Raw genomic sequence first — 19,409 nt, 5'->3', positions numbered from 1 at the left:
GCATATTATTTTATTTTGATCTTTTCCTACCAACACACCAGCTCAAATTAAAATAATTTGCAAATCAAACGATAAATTAACAAGTTATGTCAAAAAAAGTTCACGTTACGGACTCTACATAACGTCAAAAATACCGTGGAATACCCCTTTATTTAAAAGGATATTTTTTCTTGTTTAAAAAAATATGCAACATTTTAAAACATGTGCTTAAGTTTTTTTTCCAGTCTTCTGAAAAAAAAAAAAAAAAGAAGTTTAAAATATTTTTTTTTTTATTATTCTCATAAATGTCAATTTCAAAAATTTTTATTTCTTACAGTTTATTAGTACCACTGAGCACTACGTTCCCTGAAAAGGAGAGCTTCCACTTTTTCTGTTTAGAGATTTTAGAGGCATTTGATAAAATGGGTGTTTTTAAGGAACTCTTTACGTAACGGCAGACCTGAAAATTCAAAAAAAAAAAAAAAAAATCGCAACAAGTGGCCAGAAAACACTTTTGATTAAGTTGTAAAGCGAAATTTTCATTTTGAGTCGCCATTTTATTCAGGATATTGAATTTAGTGAGAACAAGATGACATATTGCGCTTAGCGATTCCTTTGGCGCTACGTTGAAAGGTTGCGTGATGAAATGCAACCAATCAACTGGAGACTGAGTTCTTGTTTTCATAAAAAATAAAACTCCTGGATAAAGTGGAGAATCAAAATGAAAATTTCGCTATATATTTTAATTAACTAGTTTAACTGCGATTATTTGAAGTTTAAAAAAGAATTAAATATATTCTTTCGCTAACAATATTTTAATGGCAGATTGGGGGTGAGTATGTGACAGAGGTAAACTGTCATACAAAGTAGGTGCTTTGAGATTTTTTATGTGAACAGGTTGTCCACCTGAAAGAACGTAACTGTATTGAAGGAACAATAAAGGCAAACCAAGAAAAGTTTGCAAATGAAGAATGTAACATTATCTTTTCAGTTGGGAACTAGGCTGTCGTCATTTATTAAGAGTAAATTGGTTCTAATGGAAGGAATAATTTTTTGGAAACCCTGTTTCAAACTTTTCAACTTTAACCATCAGATAAAACAAATTCAGCAGTTTGCAATTTTTGACATTTGGTGGTCTCTAAACAGTAGGAACCCCTAGGCCACGGCCTAGTCGGCCTATTCGGTAATCAGGTCTTGCTTACAGTGCGTAATGTAATTAGAAAGCTTTTCGCGCATCTGCTCCATTTCAACGTGAATTCGTTCATGGACAATCTTGAATATTGAAAGCACAATGCAATTGTTCTGGCTGTAAAAGTTTTAATACTTTTCATTGAACAGGTGCGGAAATAAATCACTTTTTATTAGGATGACAAACTAAAAAACAGAAAAGCGTTTTGCTTTTGTTTTTTTAATGTGTGAGTAATCATTCTCACCCTCTGTCAATATATTCAAATTCCCAAGCGACATAAGGAACACCAATTTGTTTTCTAAATTTACGGTACGGAACACATGGTGATTTTTCAAGGTGATTCCGCGAATCATTGTTCTTAATGATGTCACGGAAAGAAATGACAGAAATACGCAGCACGATATCAGTAACGATCATTTACGGACAGACATAAGACAAGGAAGCCAGGAGGTTGCAAAAGAGTCCCTCCTCTTTTTTTTCTTTCTTCCTCACTGAAGCATGTCAACCAAACCTCTTGAAGAACAATAGGATTAAATGTGTCTTTTAAAGAGAAATTTTATTTCTCCTTTCTCAACTTTCAACAATCTTCTCAAGAGGATCCTCCTTGATCTTTCAGCAGTCGAACATCTCCATGGTAAGAAAATAGGAAGGGCTGTTTTAGGACACAAGTTTTCACTTTAATAGTTTTTAAATTTTCCAGTAACAATTGTAAACTTTTGATTGGGGGATTTGCTGCAAACAACGTAAAACATACGTTGACATTCCATTGTCGTTTAATATGTTTAAATTGCGATTTTACAACGTCAATGTCGTAATAATTCCTGGGAGATATCTCGAAACAACCTCCCCTAACATTGTCGAAAGTTCTCCAAACACTTCACGAGATTGTTTACAACCGCGTCTGTCCTTACGGCTTGAAATTTTGCAGAATGTCAAGAGGAAGAGGAATAAACCTGTCATCTTCTAAACGTCAGCAAAGATTGTCTCAAACTGCCTTTTTCAAATTTCAATTTAGAAAAGTTTCCGGGAGTGAGTTTCAAAGCACATTTCTTCCCCTAACATCATCATAGATGCCATACACTTGCGTTTTTAGGATTTCAATTCCGAAACCTTGCCGGTGCAGAGTCTCTCAAGAGAAGGGCATCGCCCCAACCGCTCCTCCTTGTATCCGCCCTTGAAACCCTTTGATTCTCGTAAACGGTCATCTGAGAAAACGGAAATATTGCGAGGATTCTTAGAAGACATCTTCAATGTCCCAATGTCTAATAGGTTCTAGCATATGAAGGGAATATCCTTTTTAAGTGTAAAGACCCAATACGGAAGAAATAAAACTGAATACGAAAAAACAATAAATATTGAGAAAATTTTAACTCATCCATAAAACTGCAATAAAAACTAATGATCAAGTCCACAGAGCGCATTAGATAAGAAAAATATCCCCAAAATTCTAATAACTGAGAAAAATGCTCAAATGTTAAAAAAAATTACTGGGCATAGGAGCACAAGCAACTATTTATTACTAAAATAAATAGTTGCTTGTACATAGATGGGAGAGGGCCGTCCCGAGCATGCCCTTATTAAAAATACAAATTTGGAAACGTAATATCCTCAAAAGAAAGAAATGCATGAACTGAAGTCACGCTTACCTCGAACGGAGCGGACCAGTCCACCATCCCTCTTGGAATCGCCATTTTGCAGGCTGCCTATATACTTGGGACATATATAGGATTCTGGCATGGCAGGAGGAATTGTGGCCACGTTTTCTTTCTCCAGAAATCGATTCCTGTGGACAGGACTTTGTTGCTTTTTAGAAAAGGATTCGCTGTGGGTTCTTCGCTCCCAAGTTTGAATGAGGACTGCGCTCCTTCCGAGGTCAGAGTTTTTTCGTTTCAGTTTGGCCTGGATGGAAAATTGCTGCGCTTCAGAGGCGAGTTTAGATTCTGGAGGTGTGCGAGGTTGACCAGGTTCCGGAGGAGTTCGAGGTAAGCCGGGCTCTGGTTGGAGAGAAGAAGGATAATAATTCTTTCGGTCGTGAAAAGATAGTTCAAAAAGTAAAATATAGATTGTTTTGGTTAGCTAGTTAATGGAAAAGGAAATATAGTATCAAGCAAAAGCTCAGAGTCAGGTATAAACAGCGAAGAGCAGACTTGTTGTTTAAAGCAAAGTACTTAAAACTGAGCTATAAAGACAGCTAGCGTGCTGTGGAAAGGACTTTTTACCCTCTTTTTCTTAATAATCCGTCTATCAAAAAACAGGAGAGCGTAATTTATGATCTTTTGCTGGTTTACGTTCTAAACATTTATCTTTCTTCAAAAAGAAAGTTTAGTTATGAATTGTTATTTTATCTGCTTGCAATCATTGAAAGATGGTTAATACATGAAGTGACGCCCTCTGGAGGAGGAGCCCCAATAAGCAATATTGATAATCCTAGCATGTTAATATGAGCACATATTAGGATCGTTATTAAGCAGATCCTTCCCAAGGAGAAAATTCTGGTTGTGCAACTGAACACTTGAGATCAGAAATCATCGTTGGGACTGGACCTTGATTGTCTACAATAGGGCCGTCTTCACTGGGTAGTCGGACCTAGAATACAAACATACTCTGAAGTTGGGGAAAACCTAACCTGGCAGCATTGTGAAGGCTACGCAGGTCCTAATCACAGCATTACAACGCTGCCAAGTTAGGCTTGTCCCAACTATAGTATGATTTTTAGGACCTTTCAGATTTATTGACCGGTTCCAGGCTTTAAAGGCTCTAAGGGCCCATGTGATAGTCGTCTCACGTAGTTATGTAAAAATTACGCAATATACAAATAATATTGGACTTATCTCTTGAAAACACTATGTTGAAACGTATTTGTATTTTATTGCTTCATAAGCTAGCACATTGAAAATAGTGATGGTCTCTTTGTGCATTTCTTCTCTTCTGATCAAAATGAAATCAGATCTGGTACGAGGACTGCTTTTTTTTTCAACCATCAGAAGCCCACTATGAAGGCTAGACATGCAGCTGGGGGATGCAGCAGGGGGCTGGTGTGCATAGTAGGCACCAGCACATCTTCCCTCCTATACCCTCTGTCACTCCCGAGTAAACCGTTACCATTGCAACGCATCTACGGTAATGGTCATCTGACTCTTATATCATACAGGTTTAAAGGTTGCAAATAAATTTTAAATAAAATTTTTGTTATTCAAACACTTTTTCTTTCAAATCAACAAAATCAACTTCTTTTTCAATAATGAAAAGTTTAGTTAAAACGAGCCAATAATAGGCGCAAACATAATCCGGTTGTCTTAATTGAATGACGTCATATTTTAGCCAGATGGCTTTGTATTGCGACGGTAATGGTCCAACAAGCCATTTCTTGTAGAGCTGCAGTCAAGTAAACATGAGAATCTCCATTTTTCTCCCGAGAAGTGTAAATTGTGAAGTGTTAGTCGTTTCTTGAAATCAAAGACTCAAGAAAATGGGAAGAGTAGTAGTTAGCACTACAAAGTTTCCATCTATTATTCCCTTTCTTTCTTTATAGACGTTGTTTGAATGCCAAACAAGTTTCCAGCAAGAAAAACGTTCAGTGACAGGGCTATAACTATTTCGCATCATGCAGTAGTTGCAAAACAAATAGTGTATTGTGGTTATCACTCACACTATAATAAGTCCATGATTTTCGATGAAATAAAATGCGGTGCACAATGTTAGGGTGTGATTTCACTACACACAAACAATCGCTTTACTCTTCTTACAGTCAACATAAAGCTAACCTGGTAGCAATGTGAAGGCTACGCATTAAGTTCCTTTGTTTTGTAATGAATGTCTGTCAGAGCTTTGGATAGCAGGCCGCTGGTCCTCTTAAACAATCTTCGCGCGATCGCTGACCACTGGGTGCACCCTGTTGTCCCACTTGATGCGTTTAAGTGCCATCCAAAACCGGAGTTGCCCGTTTTTGGATCATTGGATCTTTTTCCCTTTGAGAACTATCAATCGCTCTGCCATATTTAGGTCGTTTTCTTACGATACAAGTTATACTCTGTGGTTCCGGTTCCGGTGAAATACACGGCATACTTCCGGATCAAGCATGCTTATTGCAGGATTTTTCATTTAATAATAGTTCCATGTACTGTGTCTGAGCAGTAGCAATATCTGCACAAAATCTTCACTAGTTATCAATGATTATAGCTTCAACTGCACAGTTTTCAACTTAAGAAAGTAACTGTTCTAACTGTGGTTTATTATTACTAACTGCTCTAACCGCAGCTGTTCTAAACTTTCGTTAGATTACAGACTGCTCTACAGAAGTTTAGTACTAATAACAGTTCTAACCGTAATTATTGTGTAGTTCAACGTTATGATTACCAGAACACAATTTTATGGAATTTTCTACAATCCCTGTAACTGAAGCAGTTCAAATGCAAAGTAACTGATGGTAGTGAATATAAATTGCTATGGATCCGACTCACTCACATCACATTTAACTGCACCATTTTTCATAACGATTATTATTTCCACTTGTATTATTGCTTTTTAACTTCATGCTGATTGGATTTCAATGTTCCATTAAGGATATCGCTCAGCAAGATATGAAGCTGTAATTAGAACCCCTAGAGATTTTTAAGTCTATAATGTGCTCTGCTATTTAGCAAAGACTAGATGACAATAGTTTTTTTTCTTCTTTTAATGCTAAATACTCGCCGACTTTTTTAGCATCTAACATTGCTTGAAGTGACCGACAATTTGATTTGTTACATAATCGAATAAAATATTACACCAACAAGGAAACTTACCGTTTCGTAAAGATCTTTGATTGCTTTGTGTAACTGCTTTCCTCCAACTCACGTCACCGTTGGCGATAATTTTTTTTGCTGGGTTTTTCGGCGACGAAGACTTTTGAGACAAGGGTGAAAATTGGTCTGGATCTTGAATTTTGGAAGAAGGGGAGAGTAGGAGTTTGAGATTGGCTCTGGATGGTTTTCTCCTACGCCCCAAAGAGCCTTTGTTAACAAGTTCCAAGCGATCTTTTTGGAAGCTGCTGTCTAAGGTGGCCTGGAAACAAGTACAGGACATTGTCATTACTTTTGTACAACATATAAAAAAAACTTTCGGTATTGCTAATTCCTTACTTCATTATCATTCATTGATAGTAAATATTTCCGTAACGTACATTCTTTTTCTGACCAAATAAGTGAATGTAGAAATCGCCAGCTTTTAATTTCTTTCATTTACTTCTCTTTAATTGTTAACTTATTATCTTTATTTATTTAATTTTTAAACAATTTTATAAAGTTAGGTATTTTTAAATTTTGACGGAGAAAGAATATAAGGGTCTCAAAGAAATTTTAACTATATATTGAAAAGACAATTTTAAATTTAATTCTGTTTCAGTATTATGAGTACCTTTGAATAGGAAGCCAAGACATCTGGTAAGAAAAATTACTCCCCTTGTACACAGTGTGGAACCTTATAACCTTGATTTTACAGGAAGCTGTTGTTCTCCGTATTGTTTTCAATTTGCTTTGATTATTCAATGCAGATTTTGTACTTCAAATTAGTTGCTGTATTGAGGAAATTATGTTTCGAATTTACACCCGTTTCTTCCAATCATCTGACAATAATATGAACATAGAATTCGACTAGCATTCATTCCTATGCTGATCTAATTGCAATGGTTGCATTTCACTATCACCCTGTGGGAAAAAAACCTTTGTTATCTCGGCATAGTATAAAATGAAGTCTCCAAAAAGCGTCTGCATGTTTGAACGCGCAAAACTTGAGAACTACCCGGCAGATTTTGCTGAAGTTTTCACAGTTTGTTTCTTTAAGCTCGAGAAACGTTTGCAGACCGGTTCGAAGAAATTTCGAATGGTAAATCGCCAATTTAAGACCCAATTTTCGCATAAATTCCCTAATATGGGGGTGAAAAATTACCCGCACATATTCATATTATGTATCGTTGTAAAGGGCAGATTCTTCTGTATTCTATCCGATGTTTCAATTCTTTAACTTAATTACGGCAAGAGTTATTCGTGTTTTTAACTCAATTTTCCCAAGGCTTCGCTGGATTTCAGGCACTAATTTCTTCATTAAAACTGTTAATAAAAAGTGAATCCCACAGTTTCCTTTTTGACACCATTGGAAAGAGCGACTTTTTTTTAACCCCAGATCTAACTCGATCTATGGTCGAAGATCTAAGCTTCTATCTCAAATAGAAAAAAAAATTACGGGCGTTTTAACATGGTTTTAGAAAATCTTTAATCCATTCCGATTTTTAACGTTTTATTTTTTGTTGCCATCGTTACGTGTTTAAGCTTCTTCGTTTGTTTTTTTTCTTTCCCATTTTACATTCTTAAAAAGTATTTTATTTTATAGCGATCCGCAGCCCTGATATGTTGAACGGGGAAAATAGTGTCTTTTAATTAGGGGAAATTGTATGTGTAACGGAATGACATTTTGGAAAAAAAAAGGAAACAAAGTTAAAGTTATTAGAGTGAAATGCTTGGAGCTTAGGTAAAATTATACGTGCACATTTTAATTAGCGAAACAGAATCTTTCTTTTTATTTCGGAGTGGGAAGGGAAATTTCAAACTTTATAGTACGGGTAGAGCAGCGAGGGTACAGCTAGTAGGGTAGACCGAAGCACGTTTACGAGGATTTTTTTAATGAATTTTCTAATTTTTATGTTTGAACCTAGGAAATTTTAGACATTGCGGTTTACTAAAGCAGTTAATGAAGTCGAAATTTGTATAGTCAGTTGTCGCTCAGCTTGCGTTTTTAACCGTAAAAAAAAAAAAATTTTGAGTTCAAGTCGGCTGCTTAAACTTGCCCCGAACACGGGGCAAGTTTACGCATAGTAAAAACGATGCCAAGGAGTAAGTGATATAGATATTTAACAAAATTTAAATGTTTTATTTCTCTTAAAACACTTTGAAAATAAGAAAATCACAAATAATTAATTAAAGAACATTTTATGGCCTAAACTAAAATCATTGGGCTTATTGCTAATTAAAAACAGAAACTAGTTAGTCATCTTCTTCATCACTGTTAAATTTTACTAACAAAAATAAGGAATTTCTTTTCGCAAACTTTTCATAGGACTGCGTTTTGACATCTAAGACATTAAACCCTAAATTGTCCTTTTTTCGATAAGTTGTGTGCTTTCAAACAATAGATGCAAGCACAATTTTCTACTTCGTAAACAGAATCGTTCAGTAATTTCCTTTTTACAGAGTGTATTTCTGCTTCAATAAAAACTTGTAAATTTTAAATTATTTTCTCCTAGTTTATTTATTTTTTTTTTTTTTTTTTGTTCTGTCCATTTTGTTTTTTTCTTCGTAGCTTCTAACTGCTCTTGTTTGAGAGCTTCTTTAATCGGAGTATCAGTTAGGGAAAAAAAGAGAATGTTCACAATCCTTTCCTGGTTCCTAAGCTTTGGTCCGACTTTTTCAAATGGTCTCAGTTGGGGTAGTGTATATGTGACGATGTGGAAGGCCTAGTAGGAGAAACACTTGGATTACCGGGGATAAGCCTTTTTATTTCAAATTGACATCTAACGTAGTTCTGTTAGTGTTTTTAACGTAATGTCTTACCATTTTAAAATAAAGAAAGTGTATTACAGGCTGAATAGTGTATAAAGTTAAATTTGAACAGACATGAAGACAACACCATATGATTGTAAGTTATAAGATGCGAATCTGTTAGGTGATTTTCAAAGACAATTCTAAAGGTTTGAGACAGTACAGAGTGAAAAAAGCATCCGGGGTCCGTTTAGAAGTAAGACAGAATAGTAAGACACGGTAAGAACATGCGTAAATGTGTCCCGATGAAAATGCGTAAACGTTCAATAAAATCTAATAACTTTTCGGTCTATATAAATACAATCCTCAAAAAAAAAAGAATAAATTTCTGCTATTTTCTATATATTTATTTGTTTTTAACAAAGTATTATTTATTCACAGTAAGCTTCAAATCGTTTAACACAAAATTTACTCGGCTCGGTAGAAAACAGATTTTTCTATCCACATGCTAGACCGAAGCTCGATTGATGCTCAAAAACGTGTGAGAATATTTGCTAGGGAGTAGCATCCATTTGGTATGACTGTTAACTCTCCATTTATAACTCGTCTTGAAAAACGGGCACTGCGCAAACGTACCCAATGCGTAAACGTGCCCCGGTCTACCCTATAGTAGAATTCAAGAAACTCATCGTGTCAAAGCATTAATTAAAGTTGCAGTAGTTCTAGCATTCAATCAGTTGACATTTTTTTCCTTTTACTTCACTTAATCAGTTGAAATGCAAAGGTAACAACTTACAACGTTGGTTATGTTTGACGGTTTGTTCGTTCAAAAGCATTTTTTCAAAATGATTTCGACTGCTTGTGAGATTTTTCTCCAATTCGAGCCCTGCTATTATCTTCATTTTCTTCTACAAACAATTCGTTGATTCCTAATATTAATTTCAGTACAAAAAAAAAATATCAGATTTCGGGAATTAAGCCCCCGGATATAAAAGATCAACTTCAGGGAAAATTTTTCAAAATAGATTTTTACCGATCAAAACTCGGTCGTGGCAGTTAATTTCTCGCGTTAAAATAGCAAAGCATTTACATCAGCTACTGCTACATACTACTCAATGAATAGTTCATAATCCTCAATTGATTTTTTAACTATTAGATCGAAGCACTAATGTCTTATACAAACACAAACCAATTCGCTATATTATTAACTGTTTATCAACTAATATCTGTAACATTGTCCGTATCATGTACAGTAAATTAATTAAAATAAAAGAAACTTATTCATTAATAATCAAAAGAATGTTTTAAAACTGCAATAAAAACATCCAAAACATTGAATAACTGTCATTTTTTTTATCCAAGAAAATCGAAAATTAAAAAAAAAAAAAAAAACAATAATTACCTCGTAAGCAACGCAGTCCATCATTCCCTCTTAGGGCCTGGAAAGCAGAGAGGTGAAAATTAGTTATGAAATAATATGGCTACTTCTGTTACAATGACATTTGAAAGCAAGTAAAGAACTATGCCACACATTTCGTAATTTTTATGAAAAGGTTAAAATTCTGATCATTCTTAAAGAAAAATTCTGAGAATAAATTTTCTACACTAAGCGGTACACAGAACTGTATTCCACATAGAGAATATTCGGTTTAATATTCCGCACCAGAGCCGTGTCTAAGGGGAGGGTTTTAGGGGTTAAACCCCTCCCATTGAAGAAAAAAAATCAATGAATCATTAAACGATTTTCCAAAACGTATTTTAAGTTTTAATTAATTTTAGAGTTAAACTCTGATACAGTATTCACCCTCTTTAATCCCTCTTTCCCCTCTTTCTATTTCCCCAACTTTAACAATTAATATTTTCCTCAATTGTAGGATTCCCAAGCACCATAGCATCTAAGTGCTTGAAAAAATGGAATGGTTGGAGAGTCCGGGAATGCTGTAAGAATGCAGGGGAAAATTATTTAAAAGAATATTAGACAATGACGTAGTCCCCCCCCCCCCAAAAAAAAACCTTAGGGGCAGGGAAAATGGTTACTTTGCTTACTGTTTTTTTATGGTACGCCTTAAGTGTTGGATGAATTAGTCGCTTCACACAGTAGAAAAATGTTTCTATGCGAAACAGCACTTTTTTTTACATAAAATTTTTATTTTCATTCAATTCCTGTTCAATGTTATTTGATGGAAAAACAAAAGAAAAAAAAAAGAAGGAAAATGAGGTGGCATAAAAGAAATATGTGTGCTTTTACAAAATGTTCAACTGTACAAATAAGATTTCATTAAAAAAAAAAAAAAAAACGCAAAACGTATTAAAAAAAAAAAGCTTAGTTAACGAACTAAAATGAACTATTCAACACGCGTAGTTAGTTTTCCTTTGACAACGTAAGTCACAAAGGGAAAAGGTTTCAACCCCTCCCTTTATGAAATCCTGGACACGGGCCTGTTCCGCACAATAGAGAAGCCAGAATTTACCTTTTGGCGGTAGGTTCAGTCATTACAGTCTTTACATGCATATAAAATATCATACTATGATTGGAAATGTGGCTGAAAACTAAGGATTCCGTGGGACCGCACTGTAAAAACAATTCAGAAACGCTCCTGGCAATCAACCTGGAAAAATTTGTAAAATTTCTCAAAGTTGATTGGAAAAAAAGGATTGCTAGCTTTTCTGCAATATCAGTCTACTTTTATGGACACCAAACAATAGAAAACACTTTCTGATGTGATAGATCTCGTAGTAACTATTTAATAATAACGTTTTCATCATAACTGTAAACTAATCACATTCACATTTCTTAAGAATATTTTTGGTTCAAATACAGAACATCGACATCGAAAAAATATCGACCCTCAAACATCGATGGTAAGAACATCGAAGTTTTGAAAATATCGACATCGATGTCGCACCACTAATCACCAACTGACCTCATTAAGTCATTTCAGATTATTAACACCTTAAACTTATACAAAGCAAATGAGTTTTCCAGAGAATATCCTTCGTAAGTTATATTCTATGTACAGTCAGGGCCGGATTTAAGGGAGGGCAGGCGGGGCTACTGCCCCGGGGCCTCCACAACAAAGAGCCCCCACAATAAAATTTTTACAAAACATCCTAACCTTCACGGGTCAGCAAATTTTACGTTTTTTCTCCCAGGCTTTTTTTTTTTTTTTTGGTATTTCTACAAAAACTGCTTGCACAAAAATAATATTATTATCGATATATCAGAAAGCCCTGATTACAAGTATCCATTTACTATCAATTTTTTTATTTGATCGAGCATTTCAATGGCAATATATGTTTTTTATTCATTTAATTTGTAATTTGCACCTATGAGTTAAAGAGAAATAAAGTAAGTAAAAAAAACGAAAACTGGTTAACTTTTCAGGTCATCCTAACAACTTTTTAAATTTTTGAGCTCAAAAAGCGAAAATTAATTGACGAAATGACTTGAATATAAATTTTTTAACTCGAAAATATCGGATATATACATATATAGCAAAATATTCTGATATGTATCAAAGTATTGGATATTTTCGAAAACATGATGATCTTTTTGAACCTTGATTAGGGGCCTCCACTCCTTCGTTGCCCCGGGGCCTCCACACTTCCAAATCCGGCCCTGTGTACAGTTAATTAGGGTTAACTTGCCGGGTAGCCGGCTAACTTGCATCATTTCAAATTTTTTAAAATGTTTGACTTTTTAAATTAAACAAAAAACACCCCGATGCTTTTTACAAGTTTTTCGAGTAAGGTTTCTATTCTTAATTTTAGAAAATTAATGTTGATAATATTTTTGTTGGCATCTTGTTGCATCATTTAATAATTTTTTCTGAACTTACTGTTTGGAAGCTGTTTTGGAGTTGTTGAAATCGCTCTCCCTACATTCTAATATTCTGTCTTAAGCTGGTAAAGGGCAGTAACTGTAAATTTCTCATTTTACTAACATTTTTTTCATCTATTGTACGTCAGCTTTACTGCACAAGCTTGCTTATTTGGTTTCCACTGAAAAAAAAAAAAAAAAGCCCGAAAAAAAAACTAATTTCAACATTTATCTATTTTTATTATTAAATCCAAAACGCGTTTCTTCAAACATCTCGAAATATTATAAATGCAATATTATAAATGATAGAAAAAAATTCTGGAGACGCAATTATAGGCTATCTTTGTTATTAACATAGAAAAGAATACATTGAATATTTAAAAGGGGAACATAACACCGCTTTTTTTTTTAATTGATGAAGTTACGAAAGGGATCAGGGTTCGGCTGCTATCCTTGGGAAATACATTTTTAAACTATCTTTGAAAATGTTAGAGAATGAATGTTTGGATAATAAGAGTAATCAAAATCAAAGGCCAGTTAAGTCATTGACTCCTGACTTAACTGACCTTTTGAGGATTGAACATCAAATTTCATCACAGTTGCTATTGCAGTATGTTGTTTTAGTATAGATATTGGCGATTAGGGGGGGGGATCAAGATGCAATGAAATGTACTCCACTTACACATATAATGGAAACATGAAACGAATGACAAATCTTATATCCAAAATCTAAAAATTCTGTTTATTGTACCCCATTTTAAGCACCAGGGACCAGGGAGGAATTTTTGCCCCATCCACGAATACTTAACTGACATTTTGAGGTTTGAACATCAATTTTCAGCACATTTGAAAGTTCTTAACGCAAAAATATGCTTTTTTTACTGTAACTGAAATTGATGAACATTTTAGTATGATTTTGAGGTCATATTTCTCACATAAGATATTATTTAATTCGAATAGAAAAAAAATATATTTCTAATGTAAATGGGAATTGGCAACTTTTGGAAAGTAACTTTTTCGCTCTCGAGAAAAATGTACAAAGCGATATGAATCTAGTTCAGGGTGCCCACGCAAACTGCGCCATTGAAATTTTTTAGGGATGGGGGTATTTGACAGAGGTTTTGATTTCATTTTGGGGGAATCTCGTTCTGGAGGCTACTTCGTGGCAATTGAGGTTGACACCTTTGCCCTGAGAGGAGATGGGCACCCCTGCTCTAATGTAAACTTAAGTCCCAAATTAACTTAAGTCCATTTGCTTTTATAGCACCCGTCTCAAATTCTTTTTCAAATAATTTTACAATCCCCATGCCTTCCTCAAGAAATAATTCTGATCCACAGCAAGAGTGAATTGTTGCTGGAACGCTGTTCCGGTTCTGATTTCTGGGAAAAAATACTTCCCTTCTGACACAAAATTAGTAATGCCTCATGCCTCACTATTCAAGAAATTCTCATTGGTGTTCGGCTACTGGAAAATCTACGACTTCACCCCTGGTCCACAGAAACCGGTATTATTATTATTTCAGTATTGACACTGCATGTAAGAAAATATGACATCATGCGAAATCCTCAGCATTTGTTTTCCCTTCTACATTTTCAGGAAGCTAGTTATAGTAAAAGTGCGACCCCACAACGAACAAAGATCTCAATAGATTGAACGAAAATTACGCAACATTTTCGTTTTTATCTTCCTTTGTGTTTCAGGGGTGGAATTTTCTTTTCAACCGTATAAAAACCTCCACAGAATACAATTTAACCGAACCGCTCTTAATGAAGAGCCAGGAAACCTGCTTGCCCCCTTCCGGCGAAGCCGACGAACCATAGCGCATCCTGCGGCCACGTGGTTTTCCGCCCCCCACTTCCGTATCAAAAATGCGTACTTCACTTCATTTCGAAAAAGGCCTTTTCGGTTTTTTTGTTGTCATCTTTTTTTCTCGGACGCGATGATTGAATTGGTGACGGACAGAAAGAGTAGATTTAGGCCATCCTGATCCCAATCTGAAGTCTGGTAATATATGCTGATTCGCAATTAGTGGGGTTGAAACTTTTTTTGCGTAAGCCCATCCGTTTCACTTACTGACAACGAGCGAAACATTCTTTTTTGGATGAGGTAATTATTATAACGAGGCGGAGCTTTTCGTTTGACACGTCAATTAACCTATTCGTCCAGAGGTCATTACCAAAATACTTTAATGGCGAGAAATCAAAATTGAAAATTGAAAGTGGATTGTGATCAGTAACCATTTTTCCATCTTGCCCGCTCATCTGCATCACATAATATCAAGAAAAATTTTGAAAATTCCAGGCAATGAATCAGATAATAACTAAACCTGTCACGTACAAACATGAAATTCAATTGCGTACACGTATTTCGGGTAAGACAGAACGTTTTTCATCAATGCAGATGTGAATTTAAAATATGTCAAAGCCTCTGAAGAAATTTGAAGGAGCTGTTACTACTGTAATTATTTACCGCACAAAAGTAACATTTTAGTTCAATGTATATGTTCACATTATTTTGAAAAACATTTCATCAACAAACAAATGGAGACAGCTGGAAAAATTTCCCAAAATCAAGAGTCGATCACATTGGCTATTTGTTTTAAACTCGTATTTAAGCTGAGTATTGTAATAAAAACTTAGTTATCAAAAACTCAGTTTCACAAAACCATTTTTTTAAACTAAAACTGGAATTCCTGTGTCCAATATACGTGTAATTTATTAGTTTGAGGCAAACCAAAACTATGTGACTTTTCTTTTATCTCTATCTCATTAAAAATAAGGATGCATTTTCCTAAAAAAGCTTTCGATTGTGATTTTTTTTTTTTCCAGTTTGCGTTAAAATGTTTGTTTTTTTCGTATTCCAGCATCATTTTAACTTAACGGGGTTCCGGGACACAAAAATCGTCAAATGTTGCAATTTTGTTTTATCAATTAAAAAAACTTTTTCCGTTTTTTTTTTTTTTTTTTTTTTTTTTTTTTTTTTTTTTTTTTTTAACGCTCAAAAGGACGTCTAAATCTTGTTTCTATCGTAATTAGAACGAAAGATATAATTATTTTTATTGCATGTTTGTATTATATTTGACTTTGAAACTTTAAACGCGTTTTTCGCCATGATGCAATTTTTCTCGATTTTTTACATTCAAACTCTCATAAGATAAAGTATATAAGATAAAGGTAAAGTAATGAAATTTGGAGCATATCTTTTTCAAACAGTTTATTTTAATTTTTATTCGGCAAATTTGAAAAAAAAAAAAAAACGTTCACTGCATAAAATGTGATTTTGTTTTAAAAAAGTATTTCAAATTTTTCCTTCAAATATGTTTTATTTTTTATTCAATTAATACTTTTTAAATCTCCGAATAAAAATTAAAGTTTATATATTCATGCATAATGTTTTGAAAAAAAATTGAAGATTGACCAAAAATATTTTGAGTTTTAGCGATTTAAAGCAACCTCATTTTTTAAAAAAAATAAATTTTAATAAAAAATTTTTTTTCCAATATTTATGTTATGATTTTGTTTTTTAAATAGACTAACTCTAAACTTTTTTTTTTCAATATGCGTCCGGACACCCTTAAGGAAAACATGTGATAAAGTTACTCAACAATTCCACTTATTATATTTTTGGTTTCATTTTGTCAATATTAATCTTCGTGAGCTTAATTCTGCATTTAAATGTAATTAAGTTATAGTACAGTTTTCTGACATTTTACTTCATTATACCTTTGTTCCGATTCCTTCTTTGAATTTTGTTTTTAGATAAATTAAGTAATTTCTTAAAAGAGTTAAGCGAAATGTGTAAGCACCAAGTTTTCAATTTAATATTAATAATTTTAGACGAACGAGAGTGGCAATAATTATTGAAACAACTCATGAAAGATATAAAGGGCTCGTTTATTTAATATCTTAAAAATCCTTATTTTTTTTTTTTTTCTTTTGTATGATTCATGCAATCTGATACATTAGATTTCATTAATTATTTATCTTTTTCAGCAGAAAATCATCATTTGCTATAACTAGATTGTACCGGCCTATTCTACTCGACAAAAATATTTGTAAATAAGAATCCCGATGTATTTATTCACAGTAACCTATTAAATTGAGTAAAGCAAGTGGGAAACAAAATAAATGTTCCATTAGTTCAGATTACAGGATCCTTAACCATACAAGGACTCGGGGATATATTTGTAATCGAAGTTTTTTTAAATTACTATGTTATTATTATAGCAAACAAATTATAATTGTTCCCCCATGTGAGACAAAGCAAAAAAAAGTAATAATCATAATAATTTCTCTTTAAAAATATACTCTAATTTTGTTTTGGAAACAATGCAATTGAAGTACACCGATTCATAGTGTCTCACGCTTCTACTATAATTCAAGATTACTTTTCAACTGATGATTAAGTTTAAGTAATGCTTTTCTTTTAAAATCTAAACAAATGGGTGATGGGAGATTTTGAGCTTGACTTTTTCAAGATGGGTTTACAATTCAATCCGTCGTGCTACAAGATTAAGGGGTTATTCCCCTCGAAACGAAATAAAACATTAAAATTTTGGGAGAAATGAATTGCTAGTGAAGGTAAAATAGAAGGAAACGTTTAGGGAAATTAAATATTTTTGAAGGGTTGTGAAAAGTCTAGATAAACTTAAAATTACTAAGTGATGTACAGCACTTTTCTTTAAAACATATGAAACAAAGCGCTGACCATCTTTTGTTATATTTGAAGCGTTTAATTTTAAATTACTGGACTTTAATTAAAATGTAGTATAACAATAAATTAAAGTTATACATATATATATATATATATATATATATATATATATATTAGGGCTCGACCGATGGCATTTTTTGGCCGATGGGCCGATGCCGATTGTTGGCCGATTGTTCAAAGACGGCCGATGGCCGATGGCCGATTGTTTTCCTCCAAATGGCCGATTGCCGATGGCCGATGGCCGATGCCGTCGGCCGATGGCAAAAAAAAAAAAATCAAACAGAAATAAATTGATAAGATTATCAGGGATTTAAAGGATCGCTGATTCATTTCATTTTACTTTCTTTCTACGAATAAGGAATCGTATAATCACAAAAAAAAAAAAAAAAAAAAAAAAAAAAAACAGATTTCGAACTAAACTTCTAGTTTACGGTTTAAAGTTCACAAGTTTTTCCGGCACATTTGTACATGCATATGTATTTAAGAACATATAGATGACCGAAATATCCATTTTGAACGCCTCCTCAGTTAATTATCGTAAATTCTCTTGTGATGTCTTCATGCGCGTAAACTTGCGTCACTCAAAAACGTTATGAAATAGTAAGTTGAAAATACATACGTACGTAGTATGATCTAAAAGTTCAGGACAAATTGTATACAACCTTACCCTGCATAGTTCACATTACCGAAGCACATCTATCTACAAAATAGTCACCTTGGACGACTCTGCACTTCTGCCAACGTTCGTATAGCTTTTCGAAGCACTCCTGGAAGACATTTTACGCAACCTCCTGTAAGGCCTCTTGCGCTGCTGCTTTTAACTTCATCGTGGGGAAGAAGGCGACTTTCATGTTGAGGATGCACGGTTCGATTGGTCAATACTCTGATATGACAAACAAGTAAAATAACGTTTCGTTGAAGTTAGCTCCGTGTGACTTTTACCTGTTCCCAGCAAAAAAACATTTGCATGGACGCCGATTTCTTCCGTCAGGTGAAGATAAAACTGCATCACAGAAGATAGCGAAAAATGGCTTCCAGGAGTGATTCCAAAAGTTTTATGAACACTAGCAGAAGTACATAGTCCCTCAAGGTGACCTTTTAAAGGTGGATGTGTTTCGGTAATGTGAACTATTCTGGGTAAGGTTCTATACAGCTTGTCCCCGAACTTTTGGATCGTACTACGTACAATATGTATAGGGTGTAGTTATGCTTCTCTTTTTTTGGCTGCTGTATGATGAAAGAGCAAGAACAACAGCCAAAAAAAAAAAAAAAAAGGAAGAAAAACAAAGAGACTGTTTAATAACCAATTGATTTTTTTTTCTTTTTTTTTAAATTGAACATGTAACTAAGATTTCAGTAATATTGTAATAATGTATGGATTTAGGTACACTAAAATAGTTAAAAAACATTAAATTATGTTTTTTAATCATTCAAAAAAAAAAAAAAATAAAACTATAAAACCGTCAACAAATTACGCAATTAAAGTGAAAAGATTGCACGTAGACATTTTTTAGTCATCAAATTAAACAAAAAAGGTAACAGGTAAATTACAATATTAAATCATAATAGGAATATTTTTGCACTTATTTAAAATTTATGAGAAGAAAAGTTTGCATTTTTCATAAAAGCTATAACAGTGACATACATTTTGCTGAAAAAAGAAATAGTCATAAAAAGAGCGAGGTTCTTTAAAACGCAGCTACAATAAACAAACTCATTATTTACACCAAGTTAATAACTGAATAAATATACTACTTGATCTGATGTTTGCACACATAATATTGAAAAATGTGATTGTTTAATCTTTTATGAAGCTTTACAAACACGTTCAAATTAAATTTTTAAATTTAAGAATAATTTTCTGAAATTTAAAAAATTGCATAATAGAAAATCCTTGAAACGTTTCTATAAAAACGAAAATAACTTATTCATTGATTTTATATAAATACATAAAAATATTTACTTACAACAGAAAAACATCGATCACTATTAATGATGCAAAAAAGATGGCGCATTACGAAATATAGGTGAAACAAGTATGACAAGTACGCAAAATGGCATTTCTTGACCAAAATAAATAATCGCTATAAATCTTCAAGAAATGCTCGAAACGACGAGGGAGGGTTAAGGGGGGAGGGGTCACCCTCTGATTTTTGAGTAACTCACACTTCGGTCCCAACCTCGGCCTCATTTTTT

At 33.7% G+C, this 19,409-nt stretch overlaps 1 protein-coding gene across 2 annotated transcripts in view; it reads right to left on the bottom strand.

Annotated features, from left to right (window-relative positions):
• Window positions 1–19,409, bottom strand: part of LOC129220240 (uncharacterized) — a 108,569-nt gene that overhangs the window by 48,270 nt on the left and 40,890 nt on the right. The window contains exons 2-4 of one of the 2 annotated variants that reach the window (XM_054854607.1): window positions 10,082–10,118; window positions 5,953–6,211; window positions 2,815–3,162 (exon numbers count right to left, since the gene is read on the bottom strand). In XM_054854607.1, coding sequence (XP_054710582.1) covers window positions 2,815–3,162; window positions 5,953–6,211; window positions 10,082–10,105 — 631 coding nt within the window. In that variant the 5' untranslated portion in view covers window positions 10,106–10,118. The remainder of the gene's footprint in view (window positions 1–2,814; window positions 3,163–5,952; window positions 6,212–10,081; window positions 10,119–19,409) is intronic. The other variant, XM_054854608.1, reaches the window with a different exon arrangement.

Source organism: Uloborus diversus, chromosome 4, assembly GCF_026930045.1.
Source record: "Uloborus diversus isolate 005 chromosome 4, Udiv.v.3.1, whole genome shotgun sequence".
NCBI classification, from domain to species: domain Eukaryota; kingdom Metazoa; phylum Arthropoda; class Arachnida; order Araneae; family Uloboridae; genus Uloborus; species Uloborus diversus.
This window is presented reverse-complemented; position numbering and strand designations above follow the sequence as displayed.